The 19098-nt window shown below is 50.0% G+C and overlaps 2 protein-coding genes across 3 annotated transcripts in view; one reads left to right on the forward strand and one right to left on the reverse strand.

Annotated features, from left to right (window-relative positions):
* LOC142258067 (acyl-coenzyme A thioesterase THEM4-like) overlaps positions 1-19098 on the forward strand; it is a 106382-nt gene that overhangs the window by 9268 nt on the left and 78016 nt on the right. The window lies entirely within an intron of this gene.
* Positions 17735-19098, reverse strand: part of LOC142258066 (uncharacterized) — a 39616-nt gene continuing 38252 nt past the window's right edge. Inside the window, exons 4-5 of one of the 2 annotated variants that reach the window (XM_075330509.1) lie at positions 18985-19098; positions 17735-18742 (exon numbers count right to left, since the gene is read on the reverse strand). In XM_075330509.1, the coding sequence (XP_075186624.1) occupies positions 17856-18742; positions 18985-19098 (1001 nt within the window). In that variant the 3' untranslated portion in view covers positions 17735-17855. Of the gene's footprint in view, positions 18746-18984 lie in introns of both variants that reach the window. The other variant, XM_075330508.1, reaches the window with a different exon arrangement.

A 19098-nucleotide genomic window follows, 5' to 3' on the forward strand; every position in this document is an offset into this window, starting at 1 on the left:
AAATCTCCTGCCTATCTGCAGCTTCCAGCACCTCTGCTACTTGTTTCAGGTCTTCCAGAACCTCTGCTACCTGTCTGTGGTATCCAGGACGTCTCCTGTCTACATGTGACTTCTAGTAAATCTGCTACTTGTTCACGGTCTTCTAGTATCTTTACTACCTGTCTGAATCCTCCAGGATGTAATCTCTTTGCCTGCAGCTTCAAATTTCTTTGCTTCTTGTTCCAGCTTCAAGTTCCTCTGCTACTTGAGCCTGGTCTTTCAGGACCTCTGCTACCTTTGTGCGGTCTGCAGGACGTTTCCTGTCTGCTTGCAGGCTCGAATTCCTCTGCTACTTGATCCTAATCTTCCTAGACGACTGCTACCTGTCTGTGGTCTCCAGGACGAGCCCTATCTACCTGCAGCTTCAGTACCTCTGCTTCTTGTTCTAGGTCTACAGGCACATCTGCTACTTGTCTGTGGTCTCTAGAATGTCTCCTGCCTGCCTGTGGTTTCCAGCACCTCTACTCTTAAATAATCATTCACCAGACGACTGTTTCGAGGTGTGCCGCCCCCGTGCCAGCAGCCGGCGCTGCTCGGATCCGGAGCCTATGGTACGGCTCGAGGGGTTCCCCGGACCCAGGGGTCTCGCGGTCACTCTGAATAAAAGGGGGGACGTATTTGTATGGGATTGATTGTAGAATGTCTGTGACGCCACCCACGGTGTGTGGTGAAGTGGGACACTACCGCTGCTGTTGTAGGATACCCGGGAGAGATGTAATGGCAGCTGGATGTTAACTCCTCCGTGGGTAGGGATGGTTGCCCCGGGACCCAGTGTCTCTGTGCAGAGTATGGCGTCGGCAGGGACTTGCACGCCTAGATGGACTAAGGGATAGTTGGTTACTCACAATTGAATGAATCACACAAGTCTTTTGGTAAACCAAGGTGCTGGTGGCCGGCCGCCGCGGCCTGTTGTACTCTGGTCCCCCACCCAGGCTGGTGGTCGCTGTCCTTTCCTCTGCACTGTTTTTGTGTATTGTGGGCTGCCTGGTTTGGAACTCAGGGGTCCACTCCCGGCTTTCTGTGTGCCTCAGGAGCCGTGCCCGCAGACGCTGTCCCATGGGTCCTATGGGCCCTGGCGGCTGCCCTATCCCTCTCTGTGGGTGGTTGTCTTCTTTCGGGACTTTGGTTGGGACAGGACCTATAATCCTGTTCTCAATCGGTTAATTAGCTAGGCCACTGGTTTCGGTCCTGGCTTCAGGGTCCGAGTACCCCCTCTGTGCAAGGTTTCCGGTCAGGTCTCCGGTGTCGGTACCAGTGGGCTCCAATCCTTCTCCGGTCCTCCTCGGATCTGCCGAGCCGTCTTCCCTTCTCATGCTGACAGAGACCACCGTCTGCCACCTAGCCAAGGTACCAGGGCTTCGACCCTGGCACTGTTCAACTTGAACTTCCACTGCTGGAGCTACACCTAGCCCCAGCCCACACTCCTCTCAACTTGAACTACAGACTAGACTGTTTGTTTTCCCGCCCCGGGCTGTCTAGACCCCTAGGTGGGCGTTCCCTAACTGCCTGGTCCTGCCCAGTGGTGTGCCTGTCTTGCCCTAAGGGGGGGGTGACTAGGGTTTGAGATCGGTTGTGTGTAACCTAGGTGAGGGAAGGTGTTATGCGGGGGCCTATTTGTGACTACCTGGTTTTGCCAGGGCGTCACATTTGTTCACCCACCAACTGCCTATCCAAAGTAGTTGACCACTTAAAGGGAACTTGTTATGTACCAAGGGATATTACCTTGCAAATCTACGGTTAATCTGCAGGTGTCACAAGGAGGTTTTTACAAAAATCGCTGACTATCATGGTGGCATGAGGATCTGTGAAGACTACAGATCTACAGATTCTGGAACTCTGCCTTCTAACACCTCTGATGTCTGAGATCAGCGCAGGGAGACTCAGGCATCGACTTATAGATTGGTAGTGACACGTCCACCAGGGCTGTGGGGCACTCAGAACCGGGCTGGTTCTGTTGAAAGGTCATGGCGGCAAGGCCCAAGTCCATGACCCCAACTCCATGACCCTGGCGGTGCCGTTTAAATGAGGGATATTTACAGGGGATGAGTCATGACGCCACCTGAGGTATTCGACAAAGTATGGCCGATGCTGCTGGATGGGACCGCTGGGGCAGATGGTGATGCAGCAATGATGGTATAGCTCCCCACAGGTGGAACAGGGCCCCAGGCAACCGGTATATAACATTGGGGTGGAGAACCAAAGACGTAGGAAATAACTGAACAACACAGGGACTGTAGTTTCCATTACCTTTTTACTTGGTAGTGGATGGTGCAGGCCAGGGAAACTAATTCAGATGGTAACAGAAGTCCGGGCAGCCTGGAAGCAATTTGGGATCCACCTAGCCAGGTGGGTTCGGAGGCCTTCCTTCTGCGCTGTCCCATGTAGGTCCCTGCTGCATAAAGCTAAGCTGCGGCCCTCTTCCTAGTGTTGGTACTGTTTCTCACCCGTATGACAGGCGCGAGCCTTATACAGGTGCCGCTCTTCTGGTAGCGACTCCGGGCTCTAGTATGCTGCTGTGCCCTGGGCATTTTGTGTGGCCAGAAGACATGCAATCTTCTTCCCTCGGGATTCAGCTGCCGGGCCTTCAGTACCTGGACAACCAAGGACTCCGGCGTCCTGTTCCTAGCGCTCTGCTCTGGTCGAGCTCTGTTCTTGCTCCGCTCCCCAGGCTCTTTCTGCAGAGACTGTCTGCTTGATTCTGCTCTACTCTCCTCTTCACTGTTTCTGACTCCACCCACAAGCCCCAATGTATAGGGAAGCGTCCCTTAAACCGGGTTCTTGAACTCCCCCTTCTGGTCTAGAGTCAGGAAACGGTTGACTGTTGGTGCTACCCCCTTCTTGCTTCCATACATAACATTACTACCATTGCTACCGTGGCAACCAGACCACTGGGGGGCCACAGTAGTTCATAGGCAGGCTTACAAGAGTTAATCTCTGTTGGGCTGCATGTTAGTCTTCTTTGATCACATACTTTGGGGGAGCCAGTCATTCACTCCCCTCCTATATATGCTGGCTGGCCTTTTCCTTCAATGCCAAGTATAGTTTATCGATACTGGTCTGGTGAGGTGTTGTGCTCCAGACTTAGGGGTACTTTGCACACTGCGACATCACTAGCCGATGCTAGCGATGCCGAGCGCGATAGTACCCGCCCCCGTCGCACATGCGATATCTTGTGATAGCTGCCGTAGTGAACATTATCACTATATCAGCTTCACACGCACTTACCTGCCCTGCGACGTCGCTCTGGCCGGTGACCCGCCTCCTTCCTAAGGGGGCGGGTCGTGCGGTGTCACAGCGACGTCACATGGCAGGTGGCCAATAGAAGCAGAGGGGCTGAGATGAGCGGGACGTAAACATCCCGTCCACCTTCCTCCTTCCTCATTGCAGCCGGGACGCAGGTAAGGAGATGTTCCTCGCTCCTGCGGCTTCATACACAGCGATGTGTGCTGCCGTAGGAACAACATTGTACCTGTCGCTGCAGCGAAATTATGGAAATGACCGACACTACACAGATCACCGATTTTCGACGCTTTTGCGATCGTTTATCGGTGCTTCTAGGCTTTACACGTTGTGACGTCGTTACTGGCGCCGGATGTGCGTCACTTTCGATTTGACCCCGACGAGATCGCAGTAGCGATGTCGCAACGTGCAAAGTACCCCTTACAGTTGGTTGTTGTACTTTAGTGCTATGAGCGGTTGTGGTGGTAACTCTTATTATCCTTTTGTTGCTGCCTCCTTTTCTTGCTTTTCTATTTAGTCTGACACGGTTTGCTCCTTTGAGTTTGCAGTGTGTCTCAGTTTGGGCTTTTTCCTGGCTATTATTCTCTGTGATACCATCTCACTCTTGCCTCTTTCTTCCCTGGGGGTAGGGAACAGTTTAGTTCTGGGCAGGAGAACAGTAAGGCACGGGATTCTGGCCATCAGGAGAAATCCAGAGGTTGGGGATAGCCTAGGGTTTAATAGTGTGAGGAACAGTATGAGTACCCTGTTCCTCGCTATCCTACAGTGACATCATGACAGCAGGATAATAGCATTATAATGCTGGCCAGTCGCCTTACTGAAAGTGCAGCTACTAAGATAAATGAAACTTTATCATGGTACTTTAGGGTCTAAAAACCTGCTGACAGATTTTCTCCGCAGCTACAGGGAGAAAACAAACTTTATTCTCCTTGGTGCCGCCAGCTTTCAGTTGTAAAGGCAGCTACATATTGTAAGCAGCAGCGGTAAGTACGGGCCGGACACTTTGTTCAACAACTTGCTCTGTAATACTACGCTGCATAGTGAGCTGTCAATCCTAATGTTGGGGCTTACTTATCTCTGTGGCTTACAATATTGAAGTCACATTTATGACTGAAAACCAATGGCACTTGTGATGCCAAACACCCACGTGTAATGAGACACTACACCACTAGTTGTCACTAGACACACTAGTGGAGGATATCTGCAGGGAGTGTACACTAGGTGTCACTAGACACACTAGTGAGGGCTAGTCAAACAAGCCAGGAGGTAACGTAAGTGACGGAGGGAGAGAGACAAGCTGAAGTCTAATGCGGGCTTTACACGAGACAATCTATCGTGCGATATATCGTCAGGGTCACGGTTTTCGTGACGCACATCCGGCGTGGTTTCCGACGTCGTCCTGTGTGACACCTACGAGCGACGCAGAACGTTCGCAAATCGTGTATCGTTGACACGTCACTCATTTTTAAAAAGTCGTTTATTTTTCTTTGCGCCGGTTGTTCATCGTACCCGGGGCAGCACACATCGCTCTGTGTGACACCCCGAGAACGATGAAGACAGCTTACCTGTGTCCCGCGGCTACCGCCGGCTATGCGGAAGAACGGAGGTGGGCGGGATGTTTATGTCCCGCTCATCTCCGCCCCTCCATTTCTATTGGCTGGCCGCTGTGTGACGTCGCTGTGACGCGGAACGTCCCACCCCCTTCAGGAAGTGGATGTTCGTCTCCCACAGCGACGTCGCTCAGCAGGTAAGTACGTGTGACGGCGGTTCAACGACTTTGTGCGCCACGGGCAACTAATTGCCCGTGACGCACATACGATGGGGGCAGGTACGATCGCACGATAGATCGTATCGAGTGACGCCCGCATAAGTGTGAGCCGAGGGTCTGTAAACCAGGAAGTCGTGTCAAGAACCAGGAAGAAAGTGAAGCAGGAGTCAGAGGACGAGCCGAGGTCAGGAAGCTAAGAGAGCATGTCCAGTACAAGGGAGCGAGAGGAGCTGGAGTCAGGAAACTAGCCAAAGGTCAGGTAGACAGGGAGTCAGCTCAGAGTAGGGGAGGAGGTGGGATGAGGCATGAGGAACTAAGTAGTGGGACAAGATCAGGTCAGTCACTTACGCGAACCAGAGACGTACACTTCTGGACAGGAACTAACACTGGTGGCGTTCCTGGTGAAACAACTCCCAGAGGAAGCAGAGCAATCACCCGGAACGAGGCTCCAACGAACAGGCCCCTGCCACACAACACAGGACTAGTTCGGGAACCAGAGGAAAATATAAGGCCCAGCATAGGCTCTGCAGGATAACGCAGCACCGCTAACCAGAATCATGACAGTACCTAGGAAGAATAAAGTTTGTTTTCTCCCTGTAGCTGCAGAGAACACCTGTAAGCAGGTTTTTAGTCCCTAAAATATCATGATCACAGTAAAGTACCTATAATGATGATTACTTTCATAACTTTATATTACTAATTCATGTCTCTGATGTCTTTTATTCTATTCTTATGCAAATGAGCTTGCAAGTAACAGGGGCTTGGTTACAACTTAAAACTTTCCAGCCTAATTCTCCTCCCATTGACGATTCCCAGTGAGTGACAGGTTTGTGATGACTACAATCTACTGACAGGTTCCCTATAACAGCAGAATGATCCCGGACAATTAGTGACACCGAGCCAAAGAGCTCCACCTGGATGACACAACTCCTGGTGTATTGTTCCTCCACATCGCCTGCGGGCACGTTACACCCAGGAAAGCCTTCTATAATATTCTATTTGCCTTACACCAGATAACATCCTGATTGCAGGGACCATTTATAGGCTGCAGATTCGGGTGTAGGTTATTCCCTGATAGGTGATGATATGAGGCTTTTTACACTGTTGGATGAAACATAAATTATATTATGTTGTGGAGCGTTTCTTCCCATCGATAATTACAAAAGAAGCCACGGCGGGCCATCTAGGGGATATCGGGGGTCATTAACACAATGATAACTACCAATAGATCTCATTTTTAAAAAATTGTGCAAACTGTCCACATTTAGGAGCTATAGGCACAGCTCCTTATAAATACCACCATGTCTCATCTAAAATGTTTGTGCTTGGGATTAGCGGGGTCCGCAGTGCATGGTGAAGAGTGGAGGGGGTGTATTTCAGAATATAACCTGTAGCCATTATTAACTAGATCTCTTAGACCTGATGAGGCTGATGTACTTATAATACAGCGCCTTGCGAAAGTATTCAGCCCCCTTGAATTTTTCAACCTTTTCCCACATTATAGGCTTCAAACATAAAGATACAAATGTTAATGTTCTGGTGAAGAATCAACAACAAGTGGACACAATTGTGAAGGTGAACAAAATTTATTGCTTATTTTAAGCTTTTGTAAAAAATAATAAACTGAAAATTGAGGCGTGCAATATTATTCATCCCCTTTACTTTCAGTGCAGCAAACTCACTCCAGAAGTTCATTGAGGATCTCTGAATGAGCCAATGTTGTCCTAAATGACTGATGATGATAAATATAAGCCCCTGTGTGTAATCAAGTCTCCGTATAAATGCACCTGCTCTGTGATAGTCTCAGGGTTCTGTGTAAAGCACAGATAGCATCATGAAGACCAAGGAACACAACAGGCAGGTCCGTGATACTGTTGTGGAGAAGTTTAAAGCCGGATTTGGTTACAAAAAGATTTCCACAACTTTAAACATCCCGAGAAGCACTGTGCAAGTGATCATATTGAAATGGAAGGAGTATCGTACCACTGCAAATCTACCAAGACCCGGCCGTCCCTCAAAACTTTCATCTCAAACAAGGAGAAGACTGATCAGAGATGCAGCCAAGAGGCCCATGATCACGCTGGATAAACTGCAGAGATCTACAGCTGAGGTGGGAGAGTCTGTCCATAGGATAACAATCAGTCGTACACTGCACAAATCTGGCCTTTATGGAAGAGTGGCAAGAAGAAAACCATTTCTCAAAGATATAGTTTGCCACAAGCCACCTGGGAGACACCAAACATGTGGAAGAAGTTGCTCTGGTCAGATAAAACCAAAATCGAACTTTTTGGGCACAATGCCAAACGATATGTTTGGCGTAAAAGCAACACAGCTCATCACCCTGAACACACCATCCCCACTGTCAAACATGGTGGTGGCAACATCATGGTTTGGGCCTGCTTTGTTTCAGCAGGGACAGGGAAGATGGGTAAAATTGATAGGAAGATGGATTGAGCCAAATACAGGACCATTCTTGAAGAAAACCTGTTGCAGTGTGCAAAAGACCTGAGACTGGGACAGAGATTTGTCTTCCAACAAGACAATGATCCAAAACATAAAGCAAAATCTACAATGGAATGGTTCACAAATAAACGTATCCAGGTGTTAGAATGGCCAAGTCACAGTCCAGACCTGAATCCAATCGAGAATCTGTGGAAAGAGCTGAAAACTGCTGTTCACAAACACTCTCCATCCAACCTCACTCAGCTCCAGCTGTTTACAAAGGAAGAATGGGCGAGAATTTCAGTCTCTCGATGTGCAAAACTGATAGACACATCCCCCAAGAGACTGCAGCTGTAATCGCAGCAAAAGGGGGCGCTACAAAGTATTAACTTAAAGGGGATGAATAATATTGCATGCCCCAATTATTTTGTTATTTTTTTTTTTTTTTTAAAAAAAGTTTAAAATAAGCAATAAATTTCGATCAGCTTCACAATTGTGTCACTTGTTGTTGATTCTTCACCAGAACATTGACATTATTATCTTTATGTTTGAAGCCTGAAATGTGGGAAAAGGTTGTAAAATTCAAAGGGGCTGAATACTTTCGCAAGGCACTGTATATCAAAAGTGCTGTATGTAACATACAATGGTTTCTGCAGGAGAAATATACCTGCAGTGACCAGTAGAGGGAGCCAAATCCTCTCCTTAGTGCTAGGAACCTTTGATTAGAGAATAATTGGGGAAGATTGTGCAGGGTGCGCAGATCTAAAAGTGTGCGTGCGGAGAGTGGTCAGAGAGAAAAATAGGAGCTATGGCATTGCTGTATATAGGACAAGCGATCTGATGATCACAGGTTATAGTACTCTAAGGAGACTGTTAAAAACAGTAAAAAAAAAATGTTTTAAAAAATAAAAAAACTGATCTAATACTGGGGATACCAGGGGTGCTGAGGTCAGAAGAAGCCCCTCACACTGCTCTCCACCCTGCCTATCTGACCTAATATTCGAGATTCTTATGTAATGTCAGGGCCAGGCGGTCGGGCAGACCCAGGAGGTGGATCCACTGGGCCGAACTCTAAGATGGTGGTAAGGAGTCCGGTAGCTGAAGCACTATGGGCAGTAGAACAGTCCGTGCCAGTGAGTGTAACAAAGAAGTCCCTGGGACCACGGAGTCACAGATGGTAGTCCGGGTGACGTAGCTCAGGTTCGGAAGCCGAGGTGGTGTCAGGCGGGGTCCGGAACCTTTGGAGCGAGATGGCGGGTCACCACAGGGATCCGAGATGGTACGGACTGTCAGATGGCAGACGGACAGCGTGCGGGGTTCGGGATTCAGCAGGACCGGATGGCGAGGCAGGATCAGCTCTAGAAGAGAGATACGTGAGTATGGAACGAAGACACAAGGAGACCTGACTCCTAGCTTGGAAAACACAAAGATCAGGCCCCGCCCTCTTGGACAATACACCCCTTTATACCCTGTACCTGTTTAGCCTCATTTCCTGTTAATGGACGCTGGCCCTTTAAGAAAGGGTCAGTGACCGCGCGCGCGCCCTAATGCGCATGCGCGCAGCCCGGGTGCCAGAAGCCAGGGAAGGAGGCTGAGAAGAGGACGCAGGGGAGCCGGCCAGGGCCTGGGAAGCCGTCGGGCGCCGCGATCGGAGACCAGGGGGCCTGGGAAGGACGGGCACCGGGGCCAAGGACCCGGGGAGCGTGGCAGGTGAGCCGGGGAGCGGGGCTGAGGACCCGGGGAGCGGAGCAGAGGACCCGGGGAGGGGAGCCAAGGACCCGGGGAGCGTGACAGTACCCCCCCCCCACGCCCCCCTCCCCGCAACCGGGACATGAAGGCACGGATCAGAGGAGTGCCCACGTTCTCCCTGGGCTCCCAGGACCTATCCTCAGGACCATACCCCTCCCAGTCCACCAGGAAGAACTGTCGGCCTCGAACAGTCTTCATGGCCACGATATCCCTTACCGCATAGATGTCGTCCTCGGCAATAGGAGGAGGAGCCGGACTGGCAGCAGAGGAGAAGGGACCAAGGAAAACCGGCTTGAGCAGAGAGACGTGGAAGGAGTTGGGAATCCGCATCGTGGCCGGAAGCCTCAGTGTGTAGGAGACCTCATTGATCTTGCTGAGGACCTTAAACGGCCCGATGTAGCGAGGACCCAGCTTGTAGGAAGGTATCTTCAATCGGATGTACTGGGAAGCAAGCCAGACCAGGTCACCAGGAGAGAAACACGGAGGGTCCAGACGCCTCTTGTCAGCGTGTTTCTTCATCCGCTGGGAAGCGCGTCCAAGGGACGCCTTGACAGAGTCCCAAATGGTAGCGAAGTCACGGGCTACAGTATCAGCCGCAGGGACATCCGAAGAAGGGGATATAGGCAATGGGACGGAGGGCTGAAGTCCGTAAACGACATGGAAGGGAGATTTGGAGGACGATTCACTGATGTGGTGGTTATGTGAGAATTCAGCCCAAGGCAGAAGCGTGGACCAGTCGTCGTGATGGGCGTTGACATAGTGACGTAAGAAGGATGTCAAGATTTGATTGACCCTCTCCACTTGGCCATTAGACTGAGGATGGTATGCAGACGAAAAGTCCAGAGTTACTCCCAGATGTTTGCAGAGCGCCCTCCAGAAGCGGGAGGTGAACTGAGTTCCTCTGTCGGACACGATGTGGGATGGAAAGCCATGCAAGCGGAAGATGTGATGTATATAGGCTTCCGCGAGTTCCTGAGCAGAGGGCAGTCCAGCCATGGGGATGAAGTGAGCCATTTTGGAGAACCGGTCCACCACGACCCATATGACTGTGTGTCCAGAGGATAATGGCAAGTCCGTAATAAAATCCATCGCTATGTGTTGCCACGGAACTGAGGGTATAGGCAGAGGCAGAAGACGGCCATAGGGCAGGTGTTTGGGCGTCTTGTTCCTGGCACAAGAGGAGCAGGCAGAGACAAAAGCAGCGACGTCCGTGCGAAGGGATGGCCACCAGTAATGGCGTACAATCGCACCCCATGTTCTCTTCTGGCCTGCATGACCGGCTGTTTTTGAGGCATGACCCCAGTGTAACACTTTTTGCCTGTCAGTCTCAGAGACATAGGTCTTTCCGGGCGGTATCTGGGCCAGGGTGACAGGGGCCACCGGAATGATCTTGCTAGGAGAGATGATGGGTTGGGTAGTCTCTTCCTCCTGCTCCATGGGCATGAAAGACCTAGACAAGGCATCAGCGCGTACATTCTTGTCCGCGGGTCGGAAATGGAGCTGGAAGTCAAACCTGGCAAAGAATAGGGACCACCTGGCTTGCCGTGGGTTCAGTCGCTGAGCGGACCGCAGGTATTCCAGGTTCTTGTGGTCCGTGTAGATAATCACGGGGTACACTGCTCCTTCCAGGAGGTAGCGCCACTCCTCCAGAGCCAGTTTGACCGCCAATAGTTCTCGGTCACCGATGGTGTAATTACGTTCAGGCGCTGAGAAGCTCTTGGAGAAGAAACCGCACGTCACCATCTTGCCGGAGGAGGACTTCTGCATGAGCACTGCTCCGGCTCCCGAGGAGGAGGCATCCACCTCCAAGGTGAATTGGCGGTTTAACTCCGGACGGTGGAGTACAGGAGCGGAGGCAAATGCTCGCTTCAGTGAGCAAAACGCGGCGTCGGCCGCAGGTGACCAGTCCTTTGGATTAGCCTCCTTTTTGGTCAAAGCGGAGAGAGGAGCAGTCAGGGCAGAGAAGTGAGGGATAAACTGGCGGTAGTAGTTGGCGAATCCCAGGAACTGTTGGATTGCCTTCAGTCCAGAAGGGGGAGGCCAGTTGAGTATGGAGGAGACCTTCTTTGGATCCATCTGCAGTCCAGTGCCCGAGATGATGTATCCCAGGAAAGGAAGAGAAGACTGCTCAAAGACACACTTCTCATATTTGGCGTAGAGACGATTCTCTCTCAGTCTTTGTAGAACCAGCTGTACGTTCTCTCTGTGGGTCTGGAGGTCCGGAGAGAAGATAAGGATGTCATCCAGATAAACTACTACACAGATGTAGAGGAGGTCCCGGAATATGTCGTTCACCAATTCTTGGAAGACTGCTGGTGCGTTACACAGGCCGAAGGGCATCACGCAGTATTCATAATGCCCATCGCGAGTATTAAACGCGGTCTTCCATTCGTCCCCAGAGCGGATACGAACTAGGTTGTAGGCACCCCGAAGATCCAGCTTGGTGAACACACGGGCTCCTCTGAGCCGGTCGAACAATTCGGGGATGAGCGGCAGAGGGTACTTGTTTTTTACGGTGATCTGATTCAGACCCCGGTAGTCGATGCATGGGCGTAGGTCACCCTCTTTCTTCTTAACGAAGAAGAAGCCTGCTCCCGCAGGAGAGGAGGATCTCCGGATGAATCCCCTTGCCAGGCTCTCTGTGATGTAGGTAGACATGGCCCTGGTTTCGGCTGGAGACAACGGATATATCCGTCCTCGAGGCGGTGTTGTTCCTGGGAGCAGGTCGATGGCACAATCGTAGGGACGGTGTGGCGGAAGCACCTCAGACTCCTTCTTGTCAAAAACGTCTGCGAAGGACCAATAGGCCGAAGGCAGTTCCGGTAGGTTCTCTGGAACCGGAGGTCGTCGGATGGGTTGTATGGACTTCAGACACTTCTCATGACAAGCAGGACCCCATCGGGTGATTTCGCCAGTACCCCAGCTGACTGATGGTTCGTGTGTCCGCAACCAGGGAAGTCCCAGCAGGATTTGATGGGACATGTGTGGAAGGACGTAGAGAGCGATGTTCTCGGTGTGCAGGGCACCGATACGCAGTTCGACCGGACTGGTGACCCAGGAGATGGTATCAGAGAGGGGTCTCCCATCCACAGAGGCAATCACTAGGGGCTTCTCGAGTGGAGTAACAGGCAGCTGGTACTTGTCCACCGTGGCCTGCTGGATGAAATTGCCTGCTGCTCCAGAGTCGAGGTATGCCTCAGCCGTGAAGCGCGTCTCTCCCGTTGACACTTGCACAGTCCACATAACCGGGTCTGAGAGAGTCCCAGCACCTAGGGTGGCCTCTCCTACCAACCCTAGGCTTTGGAGTTTCCCGGCCTTTCCGGACAGGAGCGTAGGAGGTGTGTGTCCTCTCCGCAGTAAAAGCAGAGACCCTTGGCGAGCCGCTCTGCTCGACGTTGTTCAGACTGTCGTACTCGGTCGATCTGCATGGGCTCGTGGACGGGAATCCCAGCTGTTGATGACTGAGATACGGAGGGCTTCTGTGGAGGAGAGGAATGCCGTACCGGACGTCTCTCACGAGACAGCTCTTTGGAGCGCTCCTGAAAACGAATGTCCACTCGAGTTGCTAGGGCAATCAGGGCATCTAGGGTGGAGGGCACGTCACGACCCGCCAACTCATCTTTGATGCGACTCGAGAGTCCCTCCCAGAAGGCGGCTGTTAGGGCCTCATTATTCCACCCGAGTTCTGAAGCCAAAGTGCGGAAACGGATGGCGTATTGGCCCACCGTCAGTGTTCCTTGACGTAAGCGGAGGAGGGATGAAGCAGACGCAGAGGCGCGTCCCGGCTCGTCAAAGGTGCTGCGAAAGGCCTGCAGGAACTCTTGAAGATCCTTGGTCATAGGGTCCTCCTTCTCCCACAACGGGTTCATCCACGCCAGTGCCTCGCCCTCCAGGTGAGACATGATGAAGGCGACCTTGGCTTGGTCGGAGGCAAACAGATGTGGCAGCTGCGTGAAATGGAGGGAGCATTGGTTTATAAACCCCCTGCAGGACTTGGGATCTCCGGCGTACCGGGGTGGTGAGGCCAAACGCAGTCTGGAAGCATCCGAAGAAGCAGCCACGGGAGCGGGGGACGTGGCTTGACTAGTGGCGGCTTGGGATGTCGAAGACGTGACTGCCGCTTGTAGCGTGGTCAGGCGGGTGTCCACGGAAGTCATAAAGTTCAGCATGCGGGTCTGGACTTCACGCTGGCGTTGGAGTTCCTCTTGCAAGGCTGCTAGTGCTGCAGCGGGATCCATGGCCTGATCTTACTGTCAGGGCCAGGCGGTCGGGCAGACCCAGGAGGTGGATCCACTGGGCCGAACTCTAAGATGGTGGTAAGGAGTCCGGTAGCTGAAGCACTATGGGCAGTAGAACAGTCCGTGCCAGTGAGTGTAACGAAGAAGTCCCTGGGACCACGGAGTCACAGATGGTAGTCCGGGTGACGTAGCTCAGGTTCGGAAGCCGAGGTGGTGTCAGGCGGGGTCCGGAACCTTTGGAGCGAGATGGCGGGTCACCGCAGGGATCCGAGATGGTACGGACTGTCAGATGGCAGACGGACAGCGTGCGGGGTTCGGGATTCAGCAGGACCGGATGGCGAGGCAGGATCAGCTCTAGAAGAGAGATACGTGAGTATGGCACGAAGACACAAGGAGACCTGACTCCTAGCTTGGAAAACACGAAGATCAGGCCCCGCCCTCTTGGACAATACACCCCTTTATACCCTGTACCTGTTTAGCCTCATTTCCTGTTAATGGACGCTGGCCCTTTAAGAAAGGGTCAGTGACCGCGCGCGCGCCCTAATGCGCATGCGCGCAGCCCGGGTGCCAGAAGCCAGGGAAAGAGGCTGAGAAGAGGACGCAGGGGAGCCGGCCAGGGCCTGGGAAGCCGTCGGGCGCCGCGATCGGAGACCAGGGGGCCTGGGAAGGACGGGCACCGGGGCCAAGGACCCGGGGAGCGTGGCAGGTGAGCCGGGGAGCGGGGCTGAGGACCCGGGGAGCGGAGCAGAGGACCCGGGGAGGGGAGCCAAGGACCCGGGGAGCGTGACATGTAACCACATTATTTTATTTTTTCCTTTTCCTCCCAAAAAGATTTCAGTTTATTTTTCAATTGAATTGTTCAGATAGTGAGTAACATTAAAGGTGGAAAAAGTTCTGAAATTATTCCTCTGCATATGATTATTTCCATGACAAAATCCTTCACTTTAACAGGGGTGTGTAAACTTTTTATATCCACTGTATATGATATATATATATATTTCAAGGGTTTTCTAGAACTTCCTTAGGGTAGGTGATTGTCATGGACATCTTCCAATATTAGGAGATTTGTGACAGGTTAGGTCCTGAGTCTCTTAGTCATGTGAGACTGGTGATTAAATGTGTTTTCCTTTCTTTTGGTGTATTAGGGGTTAATGTCAGTTTTGTTGCCAGCAGCTTTTTAGCAGTCCTTGTCAGGTGTAGCTGCTTAGTTACCACGCTCATCACTTTTAAGTAGTGGCATTTCCCAGCAACCATTGCTGTTGATAGAATAAATTCTGTCCTGGCTGCCAAGGTGGAAGTAGCTGCTGGGGTTCTGACCTGAGCCCATCTGTCTGCTGCCTTGGAGTCAGGCTGCAGCCATGGAGTTTGTGTTGTATCTTTTTCTCCCCTGTATGGCTACCTTTCCCTTGTGTTGTATTAGTTTAGCTGTGGGACTAGTGATCCTCACCTGCTAGCTCATTAGCCAGGGTAACTGCAGGGTTTTCTGTTATGATTCGGAACCATGGAAGACCACCACTAATCATTGGCAAAAGGTGACAAGATCATTGGCAACTAATCTGTCCGCCATCCTTTTACTAACCATCAACACTAGAAGTAGCCAAGGGGTGAACTTACATCCTATGCACCGCAAACCCAGCCGGAGAACTAACTATCCTAAAGGAAGTAAAGATGAATAACTCTCTGCCTCAGAAAATAGATAAAGAATAGCTAGCCCCCCACATTCAAAGACTGTGGTGATATAGGAAAACACAATACACAGATAGATGATAGGATTAGCAAAAGGTGAGGCCCCCACTGACTAAAATAGGAAAGGACAGGAAAGGGGCTGATGGTGGCCAGAGAAAAACCCTGCAAAATTCCAAATTCCTGATAGTACAAAAAGGCCCTCAGATTGCACGATCTGCACTCCGTCCTATACCAGGCGCTCTTGTCATACCAATGAACAGAAAACAAGAATCATTACAAATTCAAAAAGCCACAAACACATGGACTAATAGGAGCTATACTCCAAACATAACTGCAGGGAGTTTCCCAGCTAAGCAACTGAAAGGGAAGATCCCTGCATGCAAATAAACTGAAAACAACCACAGCAAATGACAAACTCAGATAAGAGTAAAAGAACCAAACAACAAATAAGGAGCCAAGCACTTATCTGGGGTAGATGTGGTCTGGAGCAGAATGAATCAGGCTGGTGAACAAAAAACAACTGACATCCGGCATAGCCTGCTATCAGACCAGGATTTAAATAAGCAGAGAGTTAGCAATGGAAACGCCCATTGCTCAACACACCTGGTCTATGTCCAAACCATTCCTGGACACAAGAGGGAGCCTCCCAGCAGCCAAAGCATAACTGACATTCACAACAGTTTTCCTAGGGTTTCAGGTGCTCGGCGACAGGTGCGGAACCTGTATAGGGCTGGCTAGGAGTGCAGAATACAGCGGCAGGTGAGTGTAGGAGATGTCCCATCTTCCCCCTCCCCAGCACCAGGGCCCACCATTGTTATAGTGTTCTTGGTGTTCCCCCTTTGGTTGTGTTGTTTTTTTGTTGTGCGCTAGTCAACCATAGGTCTGAGCCTAAGTGTTATGCCATGTATTCAAACTTCTCCCACTCCAAGCGTGACAGCTATCTATATCAAATCAACCACCATGAGATGTATGGAGCTATGCCAAGAAAGGAAAGGTGTTGCAGCACTTACCACTACTTCAAGCAGTTTATTGGCCGGGGGGTGCCAAAATTCGGACCTTCACTGATCTAGCATCAATGTTCTTTCATCCTTTTTATATTTCCATATGGGCAAGAGAGAATTAGATTGACCATAAAAATGTAATTCTAAGATTATCAAAGCACTTGTCCACTCTCAACAACCCCCTTTTTTTGAGCAGGTTCCCCAATGGTGTGGTAATAAACAGCTGGAGCTGAGTGAGGTTGGATGGAGAGCGTTTGTGAACAGCAGTTTTCAGCTCTTTCCACAGATTCTCGATTGGGTTCAGGTCTGGACTGTGACTTGGCCATTCTAACACCTGGATACGTTTATTTGTGAACCATTCCATTGTAGATTTTGCTTTATGTTTGGGATCATTGTCTTGTTGGAAGACAAATCTCCGTCCCAGTCTCAGGTCTTTTGCAGACTCCAACAGGTTTTCTTCAAGAATGGTCCTGTATTTGGCTACGTCCATCTTCCCATCCATTTTAACCATCTTCCCTGTCCCTGCTGAAGAAAAGCAGGCCCAAACCATGATGCTGCCACCACCATGTTTGACAGTGGGGATGGTCTGTTCAGGGTGATGAGCTGTGTTGCTTTTATGCCAAACATATCGTTTGGCATTGTGCCCAAAAAGTTTGATTTTGGTTTCATCTGACCAGAGCACCTTCTTCCACATGTTTGGTGTCTCCCAGGTGGCTTGTGGCAAACTTTAAACATCACTTTTTATGGATATCTTTCTTCTTGCCACTCTTCCATAAAGGCCAGATTTGTGCAGTTTACAACTGATTGTTGTCCTATGGACAGACTCTCCCACCTCAGCTGTAGATCTCTGCAGTTCATCCAGAGTGATCATGGGCCTCTTGGCTGCATCTCTGATCAGTCTTCTCCTTGTGTGAGATGATAGTTTGGATGGACGGCCGGGTCTTGGTAGATTTGCAGTGGTATGATACTCCTTCCATTTCAGTATGATCGCTTGCACAGTGCTTCTTGGGATGTTTAAAGTTTTTGAAATCTTTTTGTAACCAAATCCGGCTTTAAACTTCTCCACAACAGTATCCTGGACCTGCCTGTTGTGTTCCTTGGTCTTCATGATGCTCTCTGTGCTTTACACAGAACCCTGAGACTATCACAGAGCAGGTGCATTTATACAGAGAGTTGATTACACACAGGGGCTTATATTTATCATCATCAGTCATTTAGGACAATATTGGATCATTCACAGATCCTCAATGAACTTCTGGAGTGAGTTTGCTGCACTGATAGTAAAGGGGATGAATAATATTGCACGCCCCAATTTTCAGGTATTTATTTTTTTAAAAAGTTTAAAATAAGCAATACATTTCGTTCAACTTCACAATTGTGTCCACTTGTTGTTGATTCTTCACCAGAACATTAACATTTTTATCTTTGTTTGAAGCCTGAAATGTGGGAAAAGGTTGAAAAATTCAAAGGAGCCAAATACTTTCACAAGGCGCTGTAAGCAACTCAAATGGATCAAAATTAGCTTCTCAATGGTTATAGATGGAATAAAGGCAAAAATAGACTCCAGTCCGTAAAGGTCTCTGAAGACAATATTTAGTACTGCAATACAATGATAAATATACATTTACATATATACATATTAAAGTCAAGTGCTCAAACGAGTTCTCAAGAGGTCTAGATATCTCCAGGAGGTCACACAGCCGGTTTCGCTGGACCTCTCATGTGAATGGTCTGATGTCGGACCAGATGTGAACTTCGAGAGAAGGACTTTCCACATTCGGCACAAGTGAACGGTCTTTCTCCCGTGTGGACCTTCTGATGTCTCACCAGATGTGAACTGTGGCCAAAGCATTTGCCGCATTCTGTGCAGAGATACGGCTTCTCGCCGGTGTGGACCCTCTGGTGGATGATGAGATTTGAGCTGCTGATAAATCTTTTGCCACAGTCATTGCAGACGTACGGCCTCTCTCCCGTGTGGACCCTTTGGTGCATGACCAAGTAAGACCCACTTATGAAGCTTTTTAAGCAAGTTTTGCAAATATGGGGCCTTTCTCCTGTATGAGTCCGCCTGTGGACAATCAGGCTGGCGTTTTGGGTGAAGCTCTTGCCACACTCTTTGCATATGTAAGCTTTTGGTTCTGTCTGAGTCCGTTTGGTTATGATTTTGCCTGGAGCGTATGGGTCATGCTTCCTGTGCCTGAGGCGGCTGCCGCCATTTTCTCCTGTCGGATGTCTAGTAGGAGTCAAACTCATATCATGTTTGACTGAATGTCTCTCCTCCACATGGACATCTTTGTGCACAAGGAATTCAGCTCGTTTCTCAAAGTAGTCTCCACATTCACCACACGTGTACACTTTGGACGTTAGGTCACTTTGGTTCTTCACAGTTCCGGAGGTATCATCTTCCTCCTCAGTGAATGCTAGGTCTTCCATATTTGCTGGGCTTTCTCTGGGCACGGACTCCTCAATTAAACTAGTTGATTTGTCCAGTTTCTTACAGGCTCTTGACGAAGATCTCCTTGTATCTTCAACTGACAGCCCTGGAGAACGGCAGCCATCGTCTTCACCTTCGAGCTCGACTGCTATGAATATAAAGATAGTTATATTTTACAAATTTTGAAAAGAAACTTATCTCGTATTTGGAAATTTTTTTTTTCCTATTTCCCAAGTTGAAAGTGCTATAGTTTATGGCCTTTACTTCACCAAAGTGATCACACAATCACCGATCGCCTACTTCCTCCAATTCACCTCTACCGCAATTTTAATAAATCGGGTTTATGATAATACAATAAATAGGTAAATGAAAAACGTAGATCTATACCTGAGGCGGGCCGGGCATTCCTTTTTCTCTTTTGTGTGTATAAGTCGCTGCTCACACACAACTCTTCTCCTCGATGAATTTTGGGCACAGTCTCTGGTTTCACATACAGGTAAC

The sequence above is a fragment of the Anomaloglossus baeobatrachus genome, chromosome 12 (genome assembly GCF_048569485.1).
Source record: "Anomaloglossus baeobatrachus isolate aAnoBae1 chromosome 12, aAnoBae1.hap1, whole genome shotgun sequence".
NCBI classification, from domain to species: domain Eukaryota; kingdom Metazoa; phylum Chordata; class Amphibia; order Anura; family Aromobatidae; genus Anomaloglossus; species Anomaloglossus baeobatrachus.